The sequence below is a fragment of the Leopardus geoffroyi genome, chromosome B1, assembly GCF_018350155.1.
Source record: "Leopardus geoffroyi isolate Oge1 chromosome B1, O.geoffroyi_Oge1_pat1.0, whole genome shotgun sequence".
In the NCBI taxonomy this organism is placed as follows: Eukaryota; Metazoa; Chordata; class Mammalia; order Carnivora; family Felidae; genus Leopardus; species Leopardus geoffroyi.
In genome coordinates this window covers 183,832,484-183,851,896 of record NC_059327.1, presented here as the reverse complement: position 1 = coordinate 183,851,896, position 19,413 = coordinate 183,832,484, and the positions used below count along the sequence as shown (strand labels likewise).

At 38.8% G+C, this 19,413-nt stretch overlaps 1 protein-coding gene across 5 annotated transcripts in view; it reads left to right on the top strand.

Moving 5' to 3' along the window:
• STIM2 (stromal interaction molecule 2) overlaps nt 1-19,413 on the top strand; it is a 149,641-nt gene that overhangs the window by 126,287 nt on the left and 3,941 nt on the right. For 3 of the 5 annotated variants that reach the window (XM_045474317.1, XM_045474315.1, XM_045474318.1), the window contains 5 exons: nt 550-727; nt 5,621-5,788; nt 6,496-6,596; nt 6,829-7,067; nt 16,964-17,237. In XM_045474317.1, the coding sequence (XP_045330273.1) occupies nt 550-727; nt 5,621-5,788; nt 6,496-6,596; nt 6,829-7,067; nt 16,964-17,237 (960 nt within the window). Of the gene's footprint in view, nt 1-549; nt 728-5,620; nt 5,789-6,050; nt 6,075-6,495; nt 6,597-6,828; nt 7,068-16,963; nt 17,238-19,413 lie in introns of all 5 variants that reach the window. The other 2 variants (XM_045474313.1, XM_045474316.1) reach the window with 1 other exon arrangement.

The window sequence follows — 19,413 nt, the reverse complement described above, 5'->3', positions numbered from 1 at the left end:
TAAATATAGGTGGAGTGATATGTATAGTGAAATTTTATTTTTAATGTTTTATTTTTTTAATGTTTTTATTTATATTTGAGAGAGAGACAGAGAGTGAGTGGGGAGGGGCAGAGAGAGAGAGAGAGAGAGAGAGACAGAGACAGAATCCGAAGCAGGCTCCAGACTCTGTGCTGTCAGCACAGAGCCCAACGCAGGGCTAGAACTCATGAGCCATGAGATCATGACCTGAGCCAAAGTCAGATGCCCAACTGACTGAGCCACCCAGGCGCCCCTAGTGAAATTTTATTTTTAACATGATTTAGATAATTATGAATTTCTTAGAAGTTTCTTTGCTTGAAGAGTGATTCCCTGCTATCACTGTATTTTGAGCTCAAGATAACCAAACAGCTATACCATGGGCCACCTGCTGTTTTGCTATTCAGATGTAAGATTAATAGAAAATAGTGTGATTTTGGATTGAAACATGTATTCTGTTGCTTGATATGTAGTTATTCTTCATAAAAAAGATGAAACTTTGGTGAGGAATTTTTACTTTTATCATTCTGTAAGGCTTGAGAAGGCACAGGAAGAAAACAGAAACGTTGCTGTAGAAAAGCAAAATCTAGAGCGCAAAATGATGGATGAAATCAATTACGCAAAGGAAGAGGCCTGTCGGCTGAGAGAGCTAAGGGAAGGAGCCGAGTGTGAGCTGAGTAGAAGGCAGTATGCAGAGCAGGAACTGGAACAGGTATTGACATTCCACAAAAAGTGTTTGCTAGGACGTTTGCGTTGCCACTCTGGGGGGGCTTTTCCTGTTTGGTCTTCTACGTTTAGTGGCATTGTATATTCTTCCTTAGTTAATAAAAGAATTCTCTGTTTATATTGTTAGCATTGATCAAAGTCCATGTAGCAAATAACAAAGTAATAATTCAAAGATAAAGTTACCATCATGTTCACTCACTCATGAAATCTTACCCTGTGCCAAGTTAATTATCTCCAGTGAATTTAAGGTGTTTATTTAATCTAACATCTGTAATATGTTTTAGTATCTAACTGTAACCTAGTAAAATATATCTAATGTTAAACTTCTCTGCAAGGGTAAAGAATCTCTATTTAACATCCATTAGAATCCTGTTAAATGGTTTTAGAACATAATTTGCTAAAAATTGTGAAGTTGTCTAAAGAGATCTTTCCAGTATCTGCCACTACCTTGCTAGTCGAGATGGAACGTGAGCCTGCAGGCATAGCTCGCTCTTTCAGGGAAGCGGAGAGGGGGTCCCGGCAGAAGTTAATTACAGACAGATATTTTAGTTTACTTACTGTTCTTGCTATAAAAAATTACCACAAACTTAGTGGCTTAAAACAACACACATTTGCTATCTTACAGTTCCTAAGACAGAGTTTAAAATAGACTCCCAGGGCTGCATTCCTCCGGAGGCTCTAGGGGAGGATCTGTTTCCTTGCCTTTTCCAGCTTCTGGAGGCTGCCTGCATTTCTTGGCTCTTGGCCCCCTCCTTCATCTTCAAAACATGTCACTCCAACCTCTGCTTCTGTGGTCTCCTCCCCTCCTTCTGACTTTGACCCTTTCTTTACTGATAAAGAAGCTGCCGGCGAGAAGGCTTGCCCAAGATCAGAGAGTGCCTCCGTTGTAAAGCAGGACCAAGGACCTGGGTGTTCTGCCCCCTGCTCTGCTGTGTGCCCTGGGGCCTTCTCGGCCAGGTGCTAAATAAGGAATAAGAATTGTGTGATGAATGAGTTTCACTTTCAACTCATGAGAAAATAAATGTTCAGTGTGCATTTGTTTCCTTCAGGATTGTCATTTTTGGTAGAATTTGTCTGACTAAATGCACCCATCTCTTTTATTAATGGTTAGCTATTGTTTCCCTCATACCCCAGACATCTGTTTGTTGGATCTCTTCCCTGTAAGGAGATTGTTCTCTTAAGCTGACTCCTACGTGTATTTTATGGTCAGGTCCTATTTACCTGGCAAACCTTATCTGTACAGAATGTAGTAAAGGACAAGGGAGTTGAAAAGAAAAGAAAAGAAAAGAAAAGAAAAGAAAAAACGGCTTAGCCAAAGAAAAGAAAAGAAAAGAGAAGAGAAGAGAAAAGAAAAGAGAAAAGAAAAGAAAAGAAAAGAAAAGAAAAGAAAAGAAAAGAAAAGAAAAAACGGCTTAGCCAAAATTCTACTGTGTTCAAAAGTTGGATATTATGCCTTTTATTCCTGTGAGAACTTATTTCCTTTTCCCACCAAGGCTTCTAACTCTTGGTTTATTCCTAGTACTAAACTAAAAAGCTTGCTAGCTATTTTTCTGAGCTTTATAGGTAAGAAAGAGCAAATCAGAAAGCAGTAGTGATAATTCTTCTATGGAAACATAAACTGATAGCAGTATTTTACAGGTGACTGCAGAGCAGGCATCCTATAGAAAAGGACCCACAAATCAGAAACATTCTAATTTGAGTTTTTTGGCAGAGAGGCATTGCATACGTCGGTAGACCTTAGGATCACCACGATATGTCCCAGTACAGATGTAATAGTCCTAATGAGATCCTCAATCAGTAAGGGGTGGCTTAAAGGAGTTACACTGGTATTTAAAAAGAACTCTGTCCAACATGATTATAGTAATAAGAAACACAATTTTAAGAGTGCTAACTGTGTGCCAGAAGTTTGTGCTGTGCACATTGCAAATGATTTGCTCAGAAGTTTTAATCCTCACAATAAATAGATATTATCCTCATTTACAGATGAGATGTGGAGAGAGGTTAAATAACTTGCCTGAAGTCACACAGCTGTTACATGGCAAAGGCAAGATTTTGTGTGTCTTATTCCAAGGTTCATGTTTTCCTATACTGTTAAAAGTTTTGTTTATAGAAGTAAATTTAACTGGGAAGCTAATTTACGTATAATGTCCTGTAATCCACAGCTTCACATAGTTGGAAGTATTACTGTAGCTCATCTGGGAGATAATCAGCTTCTCAAAATTAGAAGTCAGGAATATCTGGCACATACAGTGCATCGTGCTGTTTCCCCTAAAACAAAAACTTCTGGGTGAATAATAGTACTACTTCATGTTTTGTGTGGTTTAAATACTTTTCACATAAATTACTTTGTATTTGACGTTTCAAGAAAAGCAAAGTCAGGATGAGTCGTAGTATACCCCTGTTCTACACAAGACAATAAGCCTCAGGTTAGAAATAAGTAAAGAGCTTGCAGGTCACAGAAGTCATAATCATAGAGTTGGGTCTAGAATCATGTTTTCAGATATATAGGGTGTTTCTTTCTGTGATACCATGTTTTTACTTAGTACTGGTCTATTCCTGAGACACAAAAATTAGGTATATAATTATCATTTTTGTAAACAATTTAATAATTCATCATTTGTTAAAAGCTTTTAATTACTCAATTTTTACTGGGTCCATGCCCCTATGAATAGCCATGTAATTCGAACTAAAGGCTGGAATTTACGTCAAATGGTAAACTTAATGAATAATAGAGAAAATAGTTAAAATAGTTGCTGTTACTGGAAGGTCATGATTTCCAAAATTTTGAAACATTATTTGACAGTCAATCGAAGCATTTCAGCCTCAGTTAATGCTAGAAATATAACCATTATATGTTACATGCATTTATTGAGTTCTTTTAGGGGAAATACATGTATAGACATAACATAAGTCTTTATGATTAAAGAGAAAAACTTGAGTGAAATTTGAAAATAGGTTCCCTGTTTAGTTCCTTGGCAGTGAAAATCGTGTAGAAACTGTAGAAGATTTACAAGTGTAAATCTTGTGAGAAAGAGGGCCTGCTGACCCAGACTTGGTGGTGTTATTTGGAGCTCCACGTTTGGGGACCTGGCCTCAAACTCTGTCTTCCTGAGGGAGAAGGGATGCCACACAGCTTAGCCAGCCAGTGGAAGCCAGTACTGTCCCACGCTCATGGCACGGTGAAGTGTGTCGGGCACGTGTTGCTTAGGATTTTGCTTTCAGTGAGTAATGTCTCATTTTTAGTGTCACTACTTCTGATTGTCTATTTGGTGCCCCATTGTGCTTTTGTTTTCTAATTTTGGAGTTTTGAAAAAATACTTCTTTTTATACTTTGCTTTCTATAGTATCTGACAGCTGTTCCTTTTCTTTATCAGAACAAACTTGTGTACAGTACTCTTATTAGTTTATTCTGGCACACAGTAAAGTTTATTTAAGTAAGTTGGGTTTGTTCAGATCAGACGTTGTTCTGCACATGAGTTTCGGAGTGGAGTTTCTAGTGACCTTACTTGGCTTTGAGGAAGATAATTTGTAGTTACGGTGCTCCAGAAGTGGGATGCTCCCCAGTTCATTTGTGACTTTGTCTCAAGGTCTTGAGTAGGTACATAACTCTTTATATTCTATTGTGTGTCTTTACATACCTTTAGCTTGAACTCTTGCTAGTTTTCAAATGAGTCATTTCTAGAATGAATTGTCTTTTCTTTCTGTGTTCTTTTCATAGGCTTTAAGAGTTTTTTCCTTAGCATCTAATACCAACTGATGCACTAAGCATTTTAGTTTTCTAACTGTTTATTGTCCGGCTCTCCTAAAGGGCAGTCAAAGGAAGACTTTGACATCCTGACCCTGAAGCCTAGGTATAGTTTCTCATGGAAACATCAAGCAGAGGCTCACTCAGAACCCATTTTCTTAAAATTTACACGTGGTCTGCCAATGCTGATTTATCTACTTTCTGGTATGTTAGAAGCAGTGAATTGAGTAGAAGTAGGTGAAACAGACTGTAATGGACAGACGTGCTTGTAATACTGAGAAATAAGTAACCATAAAGAAGATGTGAAAACCTTCAAAAATGGTCCATGTAAATAGCTTACAGTAGTGCCCTCTGGGAACATTAGAAGGGGCACCAGGACAGTGTTTTCACTGTGTTTCGGATACTTCTTTATGTTCTCCACAAACAAGACCCGCGTTATGAGAAAAACATGATCAGTTTTGGTTTGTACGTGCCTGGCATTTTCTTCTCTCTGGGGAGTCTGGCTATTATAAAATATAAAAACTAAATAAATAATACAGCTTAAGATCTATGTAAACCCCTTCTACCCTTTGGCTTTCCAGCTTTGCTTAGTGAGTTAAGATGCACTTAAAACTTCAGTTTTAGTTTAAAATTTTTTTTTTAACATTTATTTATTTTGAGAGACAGAGAGAGGTAGAGCATGAGCAGGGGAGGGGGGGAGAGAGAGAGAGAGAGAGATACAGAATCTGAAGCAGGCTCCAGGCTCTGAGGTGTCAGCACAGAGCCTGATCCAGGGCTCGAACCCACAGACCGTGAGATCATGACCTGAGCTGAAGTCAGACGCTCAACTGACTGAGCCACCCATGCGCCCCAGTTCAGCTTTCGTTTTAATGTTAGAAATACATAGTTTTAAACTCAGTGATTTGAGAAAGATGTTTATGAAGAGCATAATTCAAATTGCTTTCTCTCTTAACTTTGATACCAAAAAAATATCTAAATTTCTTAAAACGTATCTCAATATAAATATCTTTTTTAAAAAAAGACATTTCTCTCTCTTTCTTGCTCTGTCTCCATCCATCTCCCCCCCCCCTCCTCTTTCTCTCCCTCTCGCATCCATTCTGTCTCCCCCACTCTTCCTTCCTCCCTCACTCCCAGGTTCGAATGGCACTGAAAAAGGCTGAAAAAGAATTTGAACTCAGGAGCAGCTGGTCTGTCCCAGATGCACTTCAGAAATGGCTTCAGTTAACACATGAAGTAGAAGTACAGTACTACAATATTAAAAGACAAAATGCTGAAATGCAGTTAGCTATTGCTAAGGATGAGGTACTCTATTTCAAACCTTAATACGTTTCTAAAGAGATTAACCAATTAAGAGAGAAAAATATGAATAAAATCTGTATTTGTTGTACCTTCTTTTTGTGAATTGAAACTTACTTATCTTAATGGACTCTTATAATCATAGACCGTAGAGTAAAATTACTGTATGTAGAGAAGTATATACTTTTCAGAATGACCTTAGTGTCATTTAAAAACCATCCCTATTGTCGTTATCACAAATGTTTTATACAGAGCTTTTCTCCTCCAGGTTGCTTCTTCATATCTGATTCAGGTTAGTAGTTACTAGAAATTAATATTTGACTCTTAATTAAATTGTGTGAAATAAGATTAAGTTTTAATCTGATTTCTAGCAAAAAAAAAAAAAAAAAAACTCAGTTCACTCACTAACACCTCATTGCAGTAGGATATAATTAATGTTATTTTGTTAGTTTTAATAGAAGATTCGGGTCTTTTCTGAACCATCAAAATAAGTGAAAAATTTTCCAGAACAAAGCTTTGAATTCTGTTGATTGGCTTAGGAAAGCATGCTTTCTCCTTCATCTGTTTCCTTTTCTGGAAATTAGGGCCTTATTTTGGCTATATAATTCTCCACTGGTTTCATCATTATTAATATATTCAAAACAAAATAAGCTTGTATGTGTGCTATTTTTTTTTCCAGACCTACCTTATTTTCTCTCTCCTTGGGTTTCTAGGCAGAGAAGATTAAAAAGAAAAGAAGCACAGTCTTTGGGACTCTGCATGTTGCCCACAGCTCCTCCCTAGATGAGGTAGACCACAAGATTCTGGAAGCAAAGTAAGAATGTTATTTTAGTTACCTGTTTATTTGTACTATGCTGAAATTTGCAATTTATGGACAATTTATCATTTAATCATGTACAATTACATAATTTATACTAATTCTGAGAATGGATAATTCCTTCTTGAAATTAGTTTATTGCCATGGTCTGTTCATGTAGTTGCCCTTTTTTAGTGCCATATTAAAGACTCGTTGACACCGTAAGTAATTTCTACCTTGGCTTTTACAGGAAAGCACTCTCTGAGTTGACAACTTGTTTACGAGAACGACTTTTTCGCTGGCAACAGATTGAGAAGATCTGTGGCTTTCAGATAGCCCATAACTCGGGCCTCCCCAGCTTGACCTCTTCCCTGTATTCTGATCATAGCTGGGTGGTGATGCCCAGAGTCTCCATTCCACCCTATCCAATTGCTGGGGGAGTTGATGATTTAGATGAAGATACGCCCCCAATAGTGTCACAGTTTCCTGGTAAGTGCTGAATTCAAAAAAGAGAGTTTGGTGCAGTTTAAAAATTTTTTTTTATGTTTGTTCATTTTTGAGAGGCGGAGAGAGAGGGAGACACAGAATCCAAAGCGGGCTCCAGGCTCCCAGCTGTCAGCACAGAGCCCGACGCGGGGCTCGAACCCATGAACTGTGAGATCATGACCTGAGCCAAAGTCAGATGCTTAACCAGTTGAGCCGCCCAGGCGCCCTGAGTTGGTGCAGTTTTTAAAGTAACTTCCTACCATGCCTTTTATGACTCATTGACTTTGAAATCTATGATAAAAATTTTGTTCGTTCTTCATTTTCTCTTTTTTCTACTTGTGATTAATAATTTGTCTTTAATATGTGAGAATAATACATCAGATGCATGTCTGTGTATATCTATACACACACATATGTATAAAGTAATACATCATACATGCTAAATAATGTACAGGTGAAGTACTCAGCTTTGAGCGTAAATATCCTTTCAAATCGCAGCTTAATCTATAGTAAAAATTAGGGGAAGATCTTGGAAACTTGAGTTCTGGTCCTAGCTCTGCCACTGACTAACCAACTGTGTGACTTTGAGCCTGTCTGTGATTTATCTTAAATTGAATTGCCCTTCCCAGTAGGTATGTTTTTGTTGTTGTTGGTTTGCTTTTCTAATTCTGTCCTTTAATTGAGAAGAGTATTATCTTGCTGTATTTTAACTCCTGAAGCACTGAATCCCTTTACTTTTAAATAAAACTTAAACTGTGCTTATGTTAAGGAAAACATTTTTTTGTTGCTAGGAAGTGGAACGCCTCCAAAGGAGGCTTTAAAAAAAAATTTTTTTTTTATAATTCTTTTTTTAATGTTTGTTTATTTTGGAGAGAGAGGGAACGTGCACACATGCACAAGAGAGCAGGGGAGAGGGGCAGAGAGAGAAGGAGACAGAGGATACAAAGCAGGAGCCCGATGAGGGGCTCGAACCCAGGAACCGTGATATCATGACCGGAGCTGACGTCAGATACTTAACTGATTGAGCCAAAGGTGGTTTTAATGTGGACAGTTTTCATTATATTGCTTTGTTATGCTGCATTCTTTGAAAATTTTTACATTGTAAGGAATGCATTTTGGTAGGAAGGTGAAATTTATTTTAGATTTTGTTAATTATTTTTAGAATTTATTAATACATATTTGGACTTTTTGCAAAGTTCTGGAGAGCTTGAATTTAAAATGGGTGTATTCTTATATTAGAAATCATTTGAAAAACTCTTCATCCTTGTTATTGCCTGCCTGATTCATTCTCCCAATCTTTGTGACTTTTCGAAACAGTGTAGGTAGAACAAGATTCCAAAGAATGGAAAACAGAATTTAATTATTGATTGGTTGAAAACTTACATAGAAATTTTAGTCTCAAGACAAATCATATGTAAACATTTTCCAGTTTGAAATTTTTCTATCCAGTTGTTACAGTTTTCCTGATGTTAAGATTTACAGAGAGTTCTAATTTTTATTTTTATTTTTATTTTTTTTATTTTATTTTTATTTTTATTTATTTATTTATTTATTTATTTATTTATTTATTTATTTATTTATTTCAACGTTTATTTATTTTTGGGACAGAGAGAGACAGAGCATGAACGGGGGAGGGGCAGAGAGAGAGGGAGACACAGAATCGGAAACAGGCTCCAGGCTCTGAGCCATGAGCCCAGAGCCCGACGCGGGGCTCGAACTCACGGACCGCGAGATCGTGACCTGGCTGAAGTCAGACGCTTAACCGACTGCGCCACCCAGGCGCCCCAAGAGTTCTAATTTTTAAACTTTTATGAAATAAAGCCCTAAATTTGCAGATAGATAGTGAATGACTATGCGCTTGGGTTCATTTCTGTGGCTTTAATTCTCAGGCTTAATGGCAGACAGATAACAGGAGTCAGCTGGGGAGCCACCAGACTCTTAAAACAGGAGGGAAGAGAGGACAGATTATAAATGCAGTGAATGCTGGAATGTGCTCATTTCACTGGCCCCATGCTGCAGGGTGGTTACAGTTGCAAAGTTATACCTAGATCTGGGCCAGCTCTGCTGTTGGAATATTGTCAACTTGTGTTTATTTGAACTATATGTCCTTAAACTTGCCAAATGCAACACTGATTCATAAGTATTTGATTTTGTTTAAAAATTGTAGCTTTTTAAAGTCACAGTTCCTCCTCAGAATCTGTAATTCTTCAGTATCAGAAGTATGCATGAAGATATGTTCCCTAAATTAACTAATTTATTTTCTTGGCTTTTTTGTTTTGAAGTTCTTTTTGATGGGGCAAAATATAGCTCTGTGTGGCTAATTACCTTAAGTTTTCAGTGACTGTAAAATACAGAGAAGATTGAAATTGAAAAAAGTATAAAAGTTGATTTTAAATTTAGTATGATGTTTTAGAAATTCTGTGATCAAATTTATTATCTGTGAACAAGAACTCCTGCCAAAGATTGCACTTTGAGAGCTCTACTTCCACCCAGTGGCACAACAGTGATACTGCACTCTGCTTAGTTAGGAAAGCACAATTTCTTCTGCTATGGTAGGATGAAGTCTAGGGCAGGATGAAGGCCGTTTTATTATATGCCCTCTGAAAAGTTTTACATTTGTACCATGGGTATGTGTAAATTTCCAAGTGAAATAACGGTAAGGAAACATGCCTGTGGTGTGTTGAAAGCAAAGTAAAAGATTGTAGAACTATTAAATACCGTCTGTGTTTAATTTTGCATAAATAAAAAAGAGAGAGGGGCCTTGGGTGGCTCAGTCGGTTAAGCACCCGACTCTTGGTTTCAGCTCAGGTCATGGTCTCGTGGGTTATGAGATCAAGCCCCGTGTCAGGCTCTGAGCTGACAGCACGGAACCTACTTGGGATTGTCTCTCTCCCTCTCTGTCTCTGTTCCTCCGCTGCTCATACTCTCTCTCTCTCTCAAAATAAATAAATAAACATTAAAGGAGAGAAAATATTGTCAAAGCTTAGCTCCTTGTGGGTAGGAGAACAGATGATAGATTTCTCCTATTTTATAGTATCTGCTAAATATTCACTGTGGGAATGTGGTTGTAATTTATTTAAAAGTTCATAATTATTAAGTCCTTCAGATGTACTTCTAAGTACTGAAAATAAAATGTTTACTTGCTACAAAGATAAACAGATTTTAATATTTTGCCTTAATTCATCTCTTTGCCCAAAATAAACTATTATACATACAGCTAAAGCACATGGCCTCACCTTCCTACTCTTCTCAAGTTGTAAGAAGAGCCTATTCTACTTTTATTATATGCAGATGTATCTATAAACAACAGACAAAATTGTTTAAAACTTTGCTCACGGGGGTCACCTAGTGGCTCAGTCGGTAGAGTGACTGAGTCTTGATTTCAGCTCAGGTCGTGATACCAGGGTCTTGGGATTGAGCCCCGCATAGGGCTCCACTGAATGTGGATGCTGCTTAAGATTCTTTGTCTCTCTGCCTGCCCTTCTCCCTGTCTCAGGCTCTCTTTCTCAAATTATATACACACACACACACACACACACACACATACACATATATATATATGTATATATATATGTATATATATTTATACATAAATGTTCATCAAACTGTAGGTAATGTTTTGCAGCTCCTTTTGCTCACAAGTATATATTTAGAAATTTTCTGTATACTGCATTAAATATAAATATACTACATTAAATTCACTATAACTGTTTAATGATTTAACCACAGTGTATCTGTTTATTCATGATAATAAGCCACAGTTTATCCATTTTTCTCCTGAGATAGGTAGGCTCTTTGCACTTTTTTGCCTTTGCAGACAGTACTGCAGTGAGCATCCTTACCTTACCTTTATCTCCTTTATGCATGAGTTTGAGAGTCTCTGGGTGGATACCTGGACAATGGATCGTGTTCAGTCATTGGGAGGGCAGCTGTTACTAGGCATTGTGAGGTCGCTCTCAAAATGGCTCTGTTCCTTTGTATACCCACCGTTTATGAGAGCTTTTCTGCCTCTATCCTCAGTACTAGGGATAATCTGATTTCTTTTGTGACTTGCCTGAGTATTATACCAAAGTGTTACTACAATTTTTATTTCCTTGGTGACTTTTGAGTTTGAGTACCATTTCATTTATTAGTGTTTGTCATTCAGATTTCTTCCTATCTGAGTTGCTTATTCCCACTATGGAATCTTTCCCAAGATTCCTTACTGATCTGGAAGAGTGTTTTTTTTTTTTTTTTTAAATATTTTCTCTTTTTTTTTAATATGAAATTTATTGTCAAATTGGTTTCCATACAACACCCAGTGCTTATCCCAACAGGTGCCCTCCTCAATGCCCATCACCCACCTTCCCCTCCCTCCCACCCCTCGTCAATCCTCAGTTTATTCTCAGTTTTTAAGAGTCTCTTATGGTTTGGCTCCCTCCCTCTCCAACTTTTTTTTTTCCTTCCCCTCCCCCATGGTCTTCTGTTAAGCTTCTCAGGATCCATATAAGAGTGAAAACATATGGTATCTGTCTTTCTCTGTATGACTTATTTCATTTAGCATAACACTCTCCAGTTCTATCCATGTTGCTACAAAAGGCCATATTTCATTCTTTCTCATTGCCACGTAGTATCCCATTATGTATATAAACCACAATTTCTTTATCCATTCATCAGTTGATGGACATTTAGGCTCTTTCCATAATTTGGCTGTTGTTGAAAGTGCTGCTATAAACATTGGGGTACAAGTGCCCCTATGCATCAGCACTCCTGTATCCCTTGGGTAAATTCCTAGCAGTGCTCTTGCTGGGTCATAGGGTAGATCTATTTTTAATTTTTTGAGGAACCTCCGCACTGTTTTCCAGAGCAGCTGCACCAGTTTGCATTCCCACCAACAGTACAAGAGGGTTCCCGTTTCTCCACATCCTCTCTAGCATCTGTTGTCTCCTGATTTGTTCATTTTAGCCACTCTGACTGGCATGAGGTGGGATCTGAGTGTGATTTTGATTTGTATTTCCCTGATGAGGAGTGACGTTGAACATCTTTTCATGTGCCTGTTGGCCATCTGGATGTCTTCTTTAGAGAAGTGTCTATTCATGTTTTCTGCCCATTTCTTCACTGGATTATTTGTTTTTTTGGGTGTGGAGTTTGGTGAGTTCTTTATAGATTTTGGATACTAGCTCTTTGTCTAATATGTCATTTGCAAATATCTTTTCCCATTCCATTGGTTGCCTTTTAGTTTTGTTGATTGTTTCCTTTGCAGTGCAGAAGCTTTTTATCTTCATGAGGTCCCAGTACTTCATTTTTTGCTTTTAATTCCCTTGCCTTTGGAGATGTGTCAAGTAAGAAATTGTTGCGGCTGAGGTCAGAGAGGTTTTTTCCTGCTTTTTCCTCTAGGGTTTTGATGGTTTCCTGTCTCACATTAGGTCCTTTATCCATTTTGAGTTTATTTTTGTGAATGGTGTAAGAAAGTAGTCTAGTTTCATTCTTCTGCATGTTGCTGTCCACTTCTCCCAGCACCATTTGTTAAAGAGACTCTTTTTTCCATTGGATATTCTTTCCTGCTTTGTCAAAGATTAGTTGGCCGTACTTTTGTGGGTCCAATTCTGGAGTCTGTATTCTATTCCATTGGTCTATGTGTCTGTTGCCAATACCATGCTGTCTTGATGATTACAGCTTTGTAGTAGAGGCTAAAGTCTGGGATTGTGATGCCTCCCGCTTTGGTCGTCTTCTTCAATATTAGTTTGGCTATTCAGGGTCTTTTGTGGTTCCATAAAAATTTTAGGATTGCTTGTTCTAGCTTCAAGAAGAATGCTGGTGCAATTTTGATTGTGATTGCATTGAATGTGTAGATTGCTTTGGGTAGTATTGACATTTTAACAATGTTTATTCTTCAAATCCATGAGCACGGAATGTTTTTCCATTTCTTTGTATCGCCTTCAGTTTCCTTCATAAGCCTTCTGTAGTTTTCAGCATACAGATCTTTTACGATCTTTGGTTAGGTTTATTCCTAGGTATTTTATGATTCTTGGTGCAGTTGTGAATGGGATCAGTTTGTCTTTCTGTTGCTTCATTATTAATGTATAAGAACGCAACTGATTTCTGTACATTAATTTCGTATCCTGCGACTTTGCTGAATTCATGTATCAATTCTAGCAGACTTTTGGTGGAGTCTGTCGGGTTTTCCATGTATAATATCATGTCATCTGCAAAAAGTGAAAGCTTGACTTCATCTTTGCCAATTTTGATGCCTTTGATTTCCTTTTGTTGTCTGATTGCTGATGCTAGAACTTCCAACACTATGTTAAACAACAGCAGTGAGAGTGGACATCCCTGTCATGTTCCTGATCTCAGGGGAAAAGCTCTCAGTTTTTCCCCATTGAGGATGATATTAGCTGTGGGCTTTTCATAAATGGCTTTTATGATGTTTAAGTATGTTCTTTCTATCCCGAGTTTCTCGAGGGTTTTTATTAAGAAAGAATGCTGAATTTTGTCAAATGCTTTTTCTGCATCGATTGACAAGATCATATGGTTCTTTTCTTTTATTAATGTGATGTATCACATTGATTGATTTGCGAATGTTGAACCAGCCCTGCAGCCCAGGAATGAATCCCACTTGATCTTGGTGAATAGTTCTTTTTATATGTTGTTGAATTCGATTTGCTAGTATCCTGTTGAGAATTTTTGCATCCATATTCATCAGGGATATTGGCCTATAGTTCTCTTTTTTTGCTGTCTCTGTCTGGTTATTTGATGGTTGTAGATAGCTTCTTTCAGGCTTTGGCTTTTCTTTTTTAGTGAACTCTGTTGTTTTCTTTTTCAATCATAGGAGTTTTTAAAAGAACATTTCTAATGACAAATTGGTGAACCTGATTTGTGTTTTTTAATGTCTTTTTTAGAAGATGATAGATGTTTCCCCTCCTAAAAGTTTTTTAGATTTGCTTTAATCCCTTAGTCTTTTAATCTACCTGGAAGTTATTTTTGTTCATATTGCAAGATAGGAATCTAAATCTGTCTCCTCATGTGTGGATAAACAGGTGTCCCAGCCTCATTCCTGCTCTCTCCCTGCTCGTCTGTAACTCCATTTCTCTCCACAGGTGCACACGTGCTCGCAGGCTCTCTGTTTTGTTCCATTGCTTTCGTTCTGCTTTAGTTGCTATTTATAGTTTGATAGTATGTGTTGGGGTTTGCTAGATCTGAATCGTCCTTTATTATTCAAATTCAGAATTGTTATTCTTGGCCAGCATGAATTTTAGGATTAGCTTATGAAATTCCATAAAAAGTTTCATTGAGCTTTTAATGGAATTTCTTTGAATTTATTGATGCACTTGGGAAGAGTTATTACTCATAAATTTTATTTATTGAGATTTGCTTTTATGTCTTTAAGTAAAATTAAAATTTTTCTCTGTACTGTTCTTGCACATCTTTTCTAAAAAGATTAATTTCTAAAAAAAAAATAAATAGATTAATTTCTGGATATCCCCATAGGATTTTTTTTGGTAGTTACACATTAACTTTCTTAAAAAAATTATATGTGAAATTGCTTATTGCTGATGTCTAGGGAACTGCTGTTGACTTTGCTAAGTATCTTATATACAGAAATAGTGAATTCTCATATGAGTCTTTTGGATTTTTTGTGTGTGCAGTAATAAGTTGTTTTTTTCCTTTTCAGTCCTTATGCCGCCCCCCCCCCCCCCCCCCCACTTATTTTCTAGTCTGAGACTTCAGTCAAATGTTGAATAATAGCAGTGGTTGCAGGCAATAACGATTGCCATTTCTGACTTTAAAGGGAATGCTCTCCACCGTGAAATGTGATTTATTTTTTTTCTTTTTGGTTTTGGTTTTGGTAGATTGCTTTTAAGGAAATTAATTTTATTCCTGTATTACTAAGAAAGGTTTTCCTTTTAAATCAGTGGATGTTAAATTTCACCAAATTCTTTCCTGTGTAATTTGAGGTGATCACTTATATTATTATTTTTCTTTATTCTGTTGTGTAAAAGGAGCCTAGTGTATGAATGCATTTAGAAAAGTCAAGGGAAGGACAGAGTAATGATCAATGTCAGGTGCTGGTCAAACGTCAGGGAAGGATTGAGCGATCTGTTGAATTTAGCAACAAGGGAGTAGATTATGAATTGTTGAAAACAGTTGTGGCGAAATTGTATGTGAGCACTTTACACTCCGAATGAAATAAAATGAAGTAGTGGAGAAAGTAACAGAGGAAATTCTTCATAAAAGGAAGAGAGATATGTCAGTTGAAAAACAGTCTTGAGGATGGAGAAGAGTGTTTTGTCGCTGCTATTGTTTAGCATTTTGTGTTTTTAGGTTTATTGTGTCCGCATTTTTTAAATGCTATTGGGATGTAGAAGATGCAAATAAAGGCAACAGAAGGACTACACAAAAGAGTTAAGGTGCTTGAGCTTGGAGTAGAGAATGGGACAGATAAGTGGAGGGAGCAGAGTGTTTGAACTAGAAAGGTAGACGCATGGTCCAAATCTCGGTTGTCCGTCTGCCGTCTTGATATATAATACCAAAAATGGAGCAGCGCTGAATGACTAGGGCAAGACAGGGTTTGAGAGTGGGTGGCGGTGTAAATGTCTGGAGAAGAGGGGAAACCATGAGTGGTTAAGGTGTTGGGAGGTCTTACCAATGGGATTGCTCAAGCGGAAGATAGGTAAGGAAATGACTGGGAGGTGGGTGAGTGGGGTTGTAGAGATGGCAGATTCAAGTGGCTTAGTGTTAGCTTCAGAAAGAACATGTTTTTGTAAAAGGTCGTAGGAGTGAGGGTTTCCAGAGAAGAGTGTTGGGGAATGAGAAGGCCACCAACCTGATGTTCTGGTGTTGCAGCACATGAGGTATACACAACAGGGAGCAGCCTCAGCTTGCGAAGGCTGTTCTGACTTCGGGGTGTTAGGTTTCAATTAAGGCAAGGACATGGAGTGCCCATTCTATGAAGATATTAAGTGTGTAGGGGCAGTTTTCTACTTGCACGGGACTAGGCAGAGACTGGCAGCAGAAACAAGATGATCTAAGACTTCGGGTTAGTTCCACAGTCATCAGTGTTCAGGAAACAAGTTTTTGTCTGACCTCTGCCTAACTGGTTGGGAGACTATGTATACAGTGTTCAAATGACCCTTGAGTAAAAACTTCTTAAAGAGTGGGAGGCAAACCATAAGAGACTGTTAATTACAGCAAACAAACTGAGTCTTGCTGGAGGAGAGGTGGGCAGGGGATAGACTTAGATGGGTGATGTGTATTAAGGAGGGCACTTGTGATGAGCATATGAAAGCGATGAATCACTGAATTCTACCCCTGGAACCAATATTGCTCTGTATCTTAACTAACTAGAATTTAAATGAAAACTAGAAACATGAGAAAAAAAAAAAAAACCTTCTTGAAGTTCAAACAAGTTACACAATCTCGAGAGATACCCATTGAAAAATACAGCCTGTTTTTTTTTCTGATAGTTCTCATCCTGTAATGGTGAAACTAACAGAGTTTTGCAACAAAGTACAGATTCCTTAATATGCTGTATTGATCTTTTAACTTAAAGATTTACTATCTTGGATAAATTTTCAAGACTTTGTGGTTAGGAATGCCAAATTTAATGTTAGAGCCTCGTGTGTTTATGTTCTCTTCTGTTTATTTTCTAAGCCTGCTTTCTTTTTTATCACACTTTAATTTTTTATTTCTGAACTTTGCCAAGAAGCAGTAGAGATGATGGGGGAGGGTAATGACCATTGCAGGTCTTTACCCAGCGAGGGCCCGTTCCGGGGTGGCGGGTAGTAAGAGCCCTTCTCCTGTGTGTGTGTGTGTGTGTGTGTGTGTGTGTGTGTGCGCGCGCACGCGTGCGCGTTCGTCCGTGGTGTGCCTGGAGGCAGCCCTGGTCTCATGTGCATGTGTGTGTTTGTGCTTCGTTTCAGGGACCATGGCCAAACCCGCTGGGTCGTTAGCCAGAAGCAGCAGCCTGTGCCGCTCCCGCCGCAGCATCGTGCCGGCCTCGCCGCAGTGTCCACGCGCACAGCTTCCTCCGCACGCCCCTCACCAGGTCCACGCCCGGCACCCCCAGCACCCTCAGCACCCACAGCACTCCTTGCCTTCCCCGGACCCCGATATCCTCTCGGTGTCAAGTTGCCCTGTCCTTTATCGCAATGAGGAGGAAGAGGAGGCCATTTACTTCTCTGCTGAAAAGCAATGGTATTGCAGTGAATTGACTACAGTAGATGTTGGGCTGGGTGGTGGGGAGGTGGGCATGGGTGGGTCGGAGTGATGCATTGGATTAGTTTTCTGTTGCTGCACAGTGAGTGACCACAGACTTAGCAGCTTCGGGCAGCATCCGTTCATTAGCCCCGGGTTCTGTTTGACAAAGTCCGAGCTTGCTGTGCCTGGGATTTCTGCTCAGGGACTCGCAAGGCCAAATGCAAGGTGGTTGCCCAGCTTTGTTCTTCTCTGACGCTTGAGGGCCACTTCCGACTCCTTTGGTTGTGACAGAGTTCGCTTCCCGTGGTTACAGCACGGAGGTCCCGGTTTCCACGCCTGCTCTCAGCTGAGGCTGCTGCCAGTTCCTGGCAGGTGCACAGTGGCCCTTGCTGTGCGTGGCCTCCGTCTTCAGAGACTAGGCCTTCTGACAGGTCCCTTGGAATCTGTGATGCCCCCTGTCTCTGATCACTGGACACGATTTTAAAAGGCTCACTCATCACTTGGATAGTCCTCTCTCTGTCTGAAAATCAGCTGGTGTGGGGCCTTAATGACATCCGTAGAGCCCCCTCATGGCAGCACCTCTGTTCGCGTTTGATAGAATGATTGGCGGGACGTGTGTGTACCCCAGAGCTAGAAACTTGGGGAGCGTCTCAGAATTCCGCCCACCACAGGCAGAGGTAGATATTCGGACATAACTACTTAGAGACCGACCACTGCACACAATTGACTCAAGTCTCAGAGCACAAACTTGTCTTGTGAGCAGTTTTATATGTAAAATACAAAGGCATGCACTTAAATATACTTGAACACAAACATTAAATATGACTGTTTAAAATACTTGTTGCCACTTAATGGTTTTTTCTGTCGTGTGCTAGTACTTGGCTAGTGAACAGGAATTATCAGGCGTCAAAAGTGGAAGAAAATGTTAAGAACTTAAAGGAGGACGTTACGTTCACACGAATTTGTTGGCATAAAGTGGGCATAGCAGCTGTGTGTTCGGTCCAGCCAAAGGACCACCGTGCTCCACGAGCCCTGCTGATCGGAGGCTCTCTCCTAAACCGCGTCCGTCTTCAGGGCAGTGTGGTAGTAAGCGACAGGAAAACTGATGCTGGCTTCTGATTTTGCAACACTTAGCAGCCGTGTAGCCCCAAAGTCTTCTGTGCTCAGATGAGAAAGAAAACCAGAGGGAATGGCTGGCTGTTCTCGGTGACCTGTTGCGGCTCTTCTCTGTCATGTGATTCTTTAGTTGGCATCATCATCAAATGATAATTTTCACACATGATTGTTTTATCTCTAGTGAGAGTCAACTTTGTGAGTAGCCAAGATCATTATAGCATGTTACTGAGCAGATAGTCCAAGGTTTGTATCCTCATTACAGCTGGAGAATTTGACGTGGCTTTGCTTGGATACCACTTTCTGATTAGTTTTTTGTATAATCTTCACAGTAAAACTGTGGCCACCTGCAAGATGGCTTTACTGACAGAGCCAATTTGTGTGGCTTATGGAAATTAATAGGAAAGCTAGAGCTCTGTGTCCAGTAGAATTTTCACGTTTATGGAAATGTTTAGTCTTCCTTTCAAATAACAATGTCAGAAATGCACAGTAAATATGAGAATTTGGATTCAGAAAACTTTTCCTCCTCTTTATTTAGTGTCTTACATGATGAACCACTAGAACCCTTACAAAACAGTAATAGTAATAACATTTACTGTTTACTCATCTTTTATGTTCTCTGCATTATGTACATGTATGCTCATTTACATCCTACCTTGAGTTTTGTTACATAGGCATTAAACTTGCATGAATTCACCTATTCCTCACTGTGAGAAAGAAATAGAAAAAAATAGCATAAATGGTACACATAATTAAGCTCAACATTCCAAAGAATATATGTTCTAAAAAAAAAAATGCTCACAGATTATACCATTCCTGCACTCCAAAGCTGACTGGTTATGCAGAAGAAGCAACACTTCATTATTTATTTTGGATTTAGGATGTTAGAACTAGAAGTAATTTTAGAGATTAATCAAATTATCTTCCTTTGACAGTGAAATTGAGTCCCGGTTACATTAAGTGATTTGCCCAAGGTTGTGTGGCTGATTAATGGCAGGGCCAGGACAGGAATCTAGGTCTCCTAACTTAGATCAGTATTCTTTTCACATATTATTTAGAT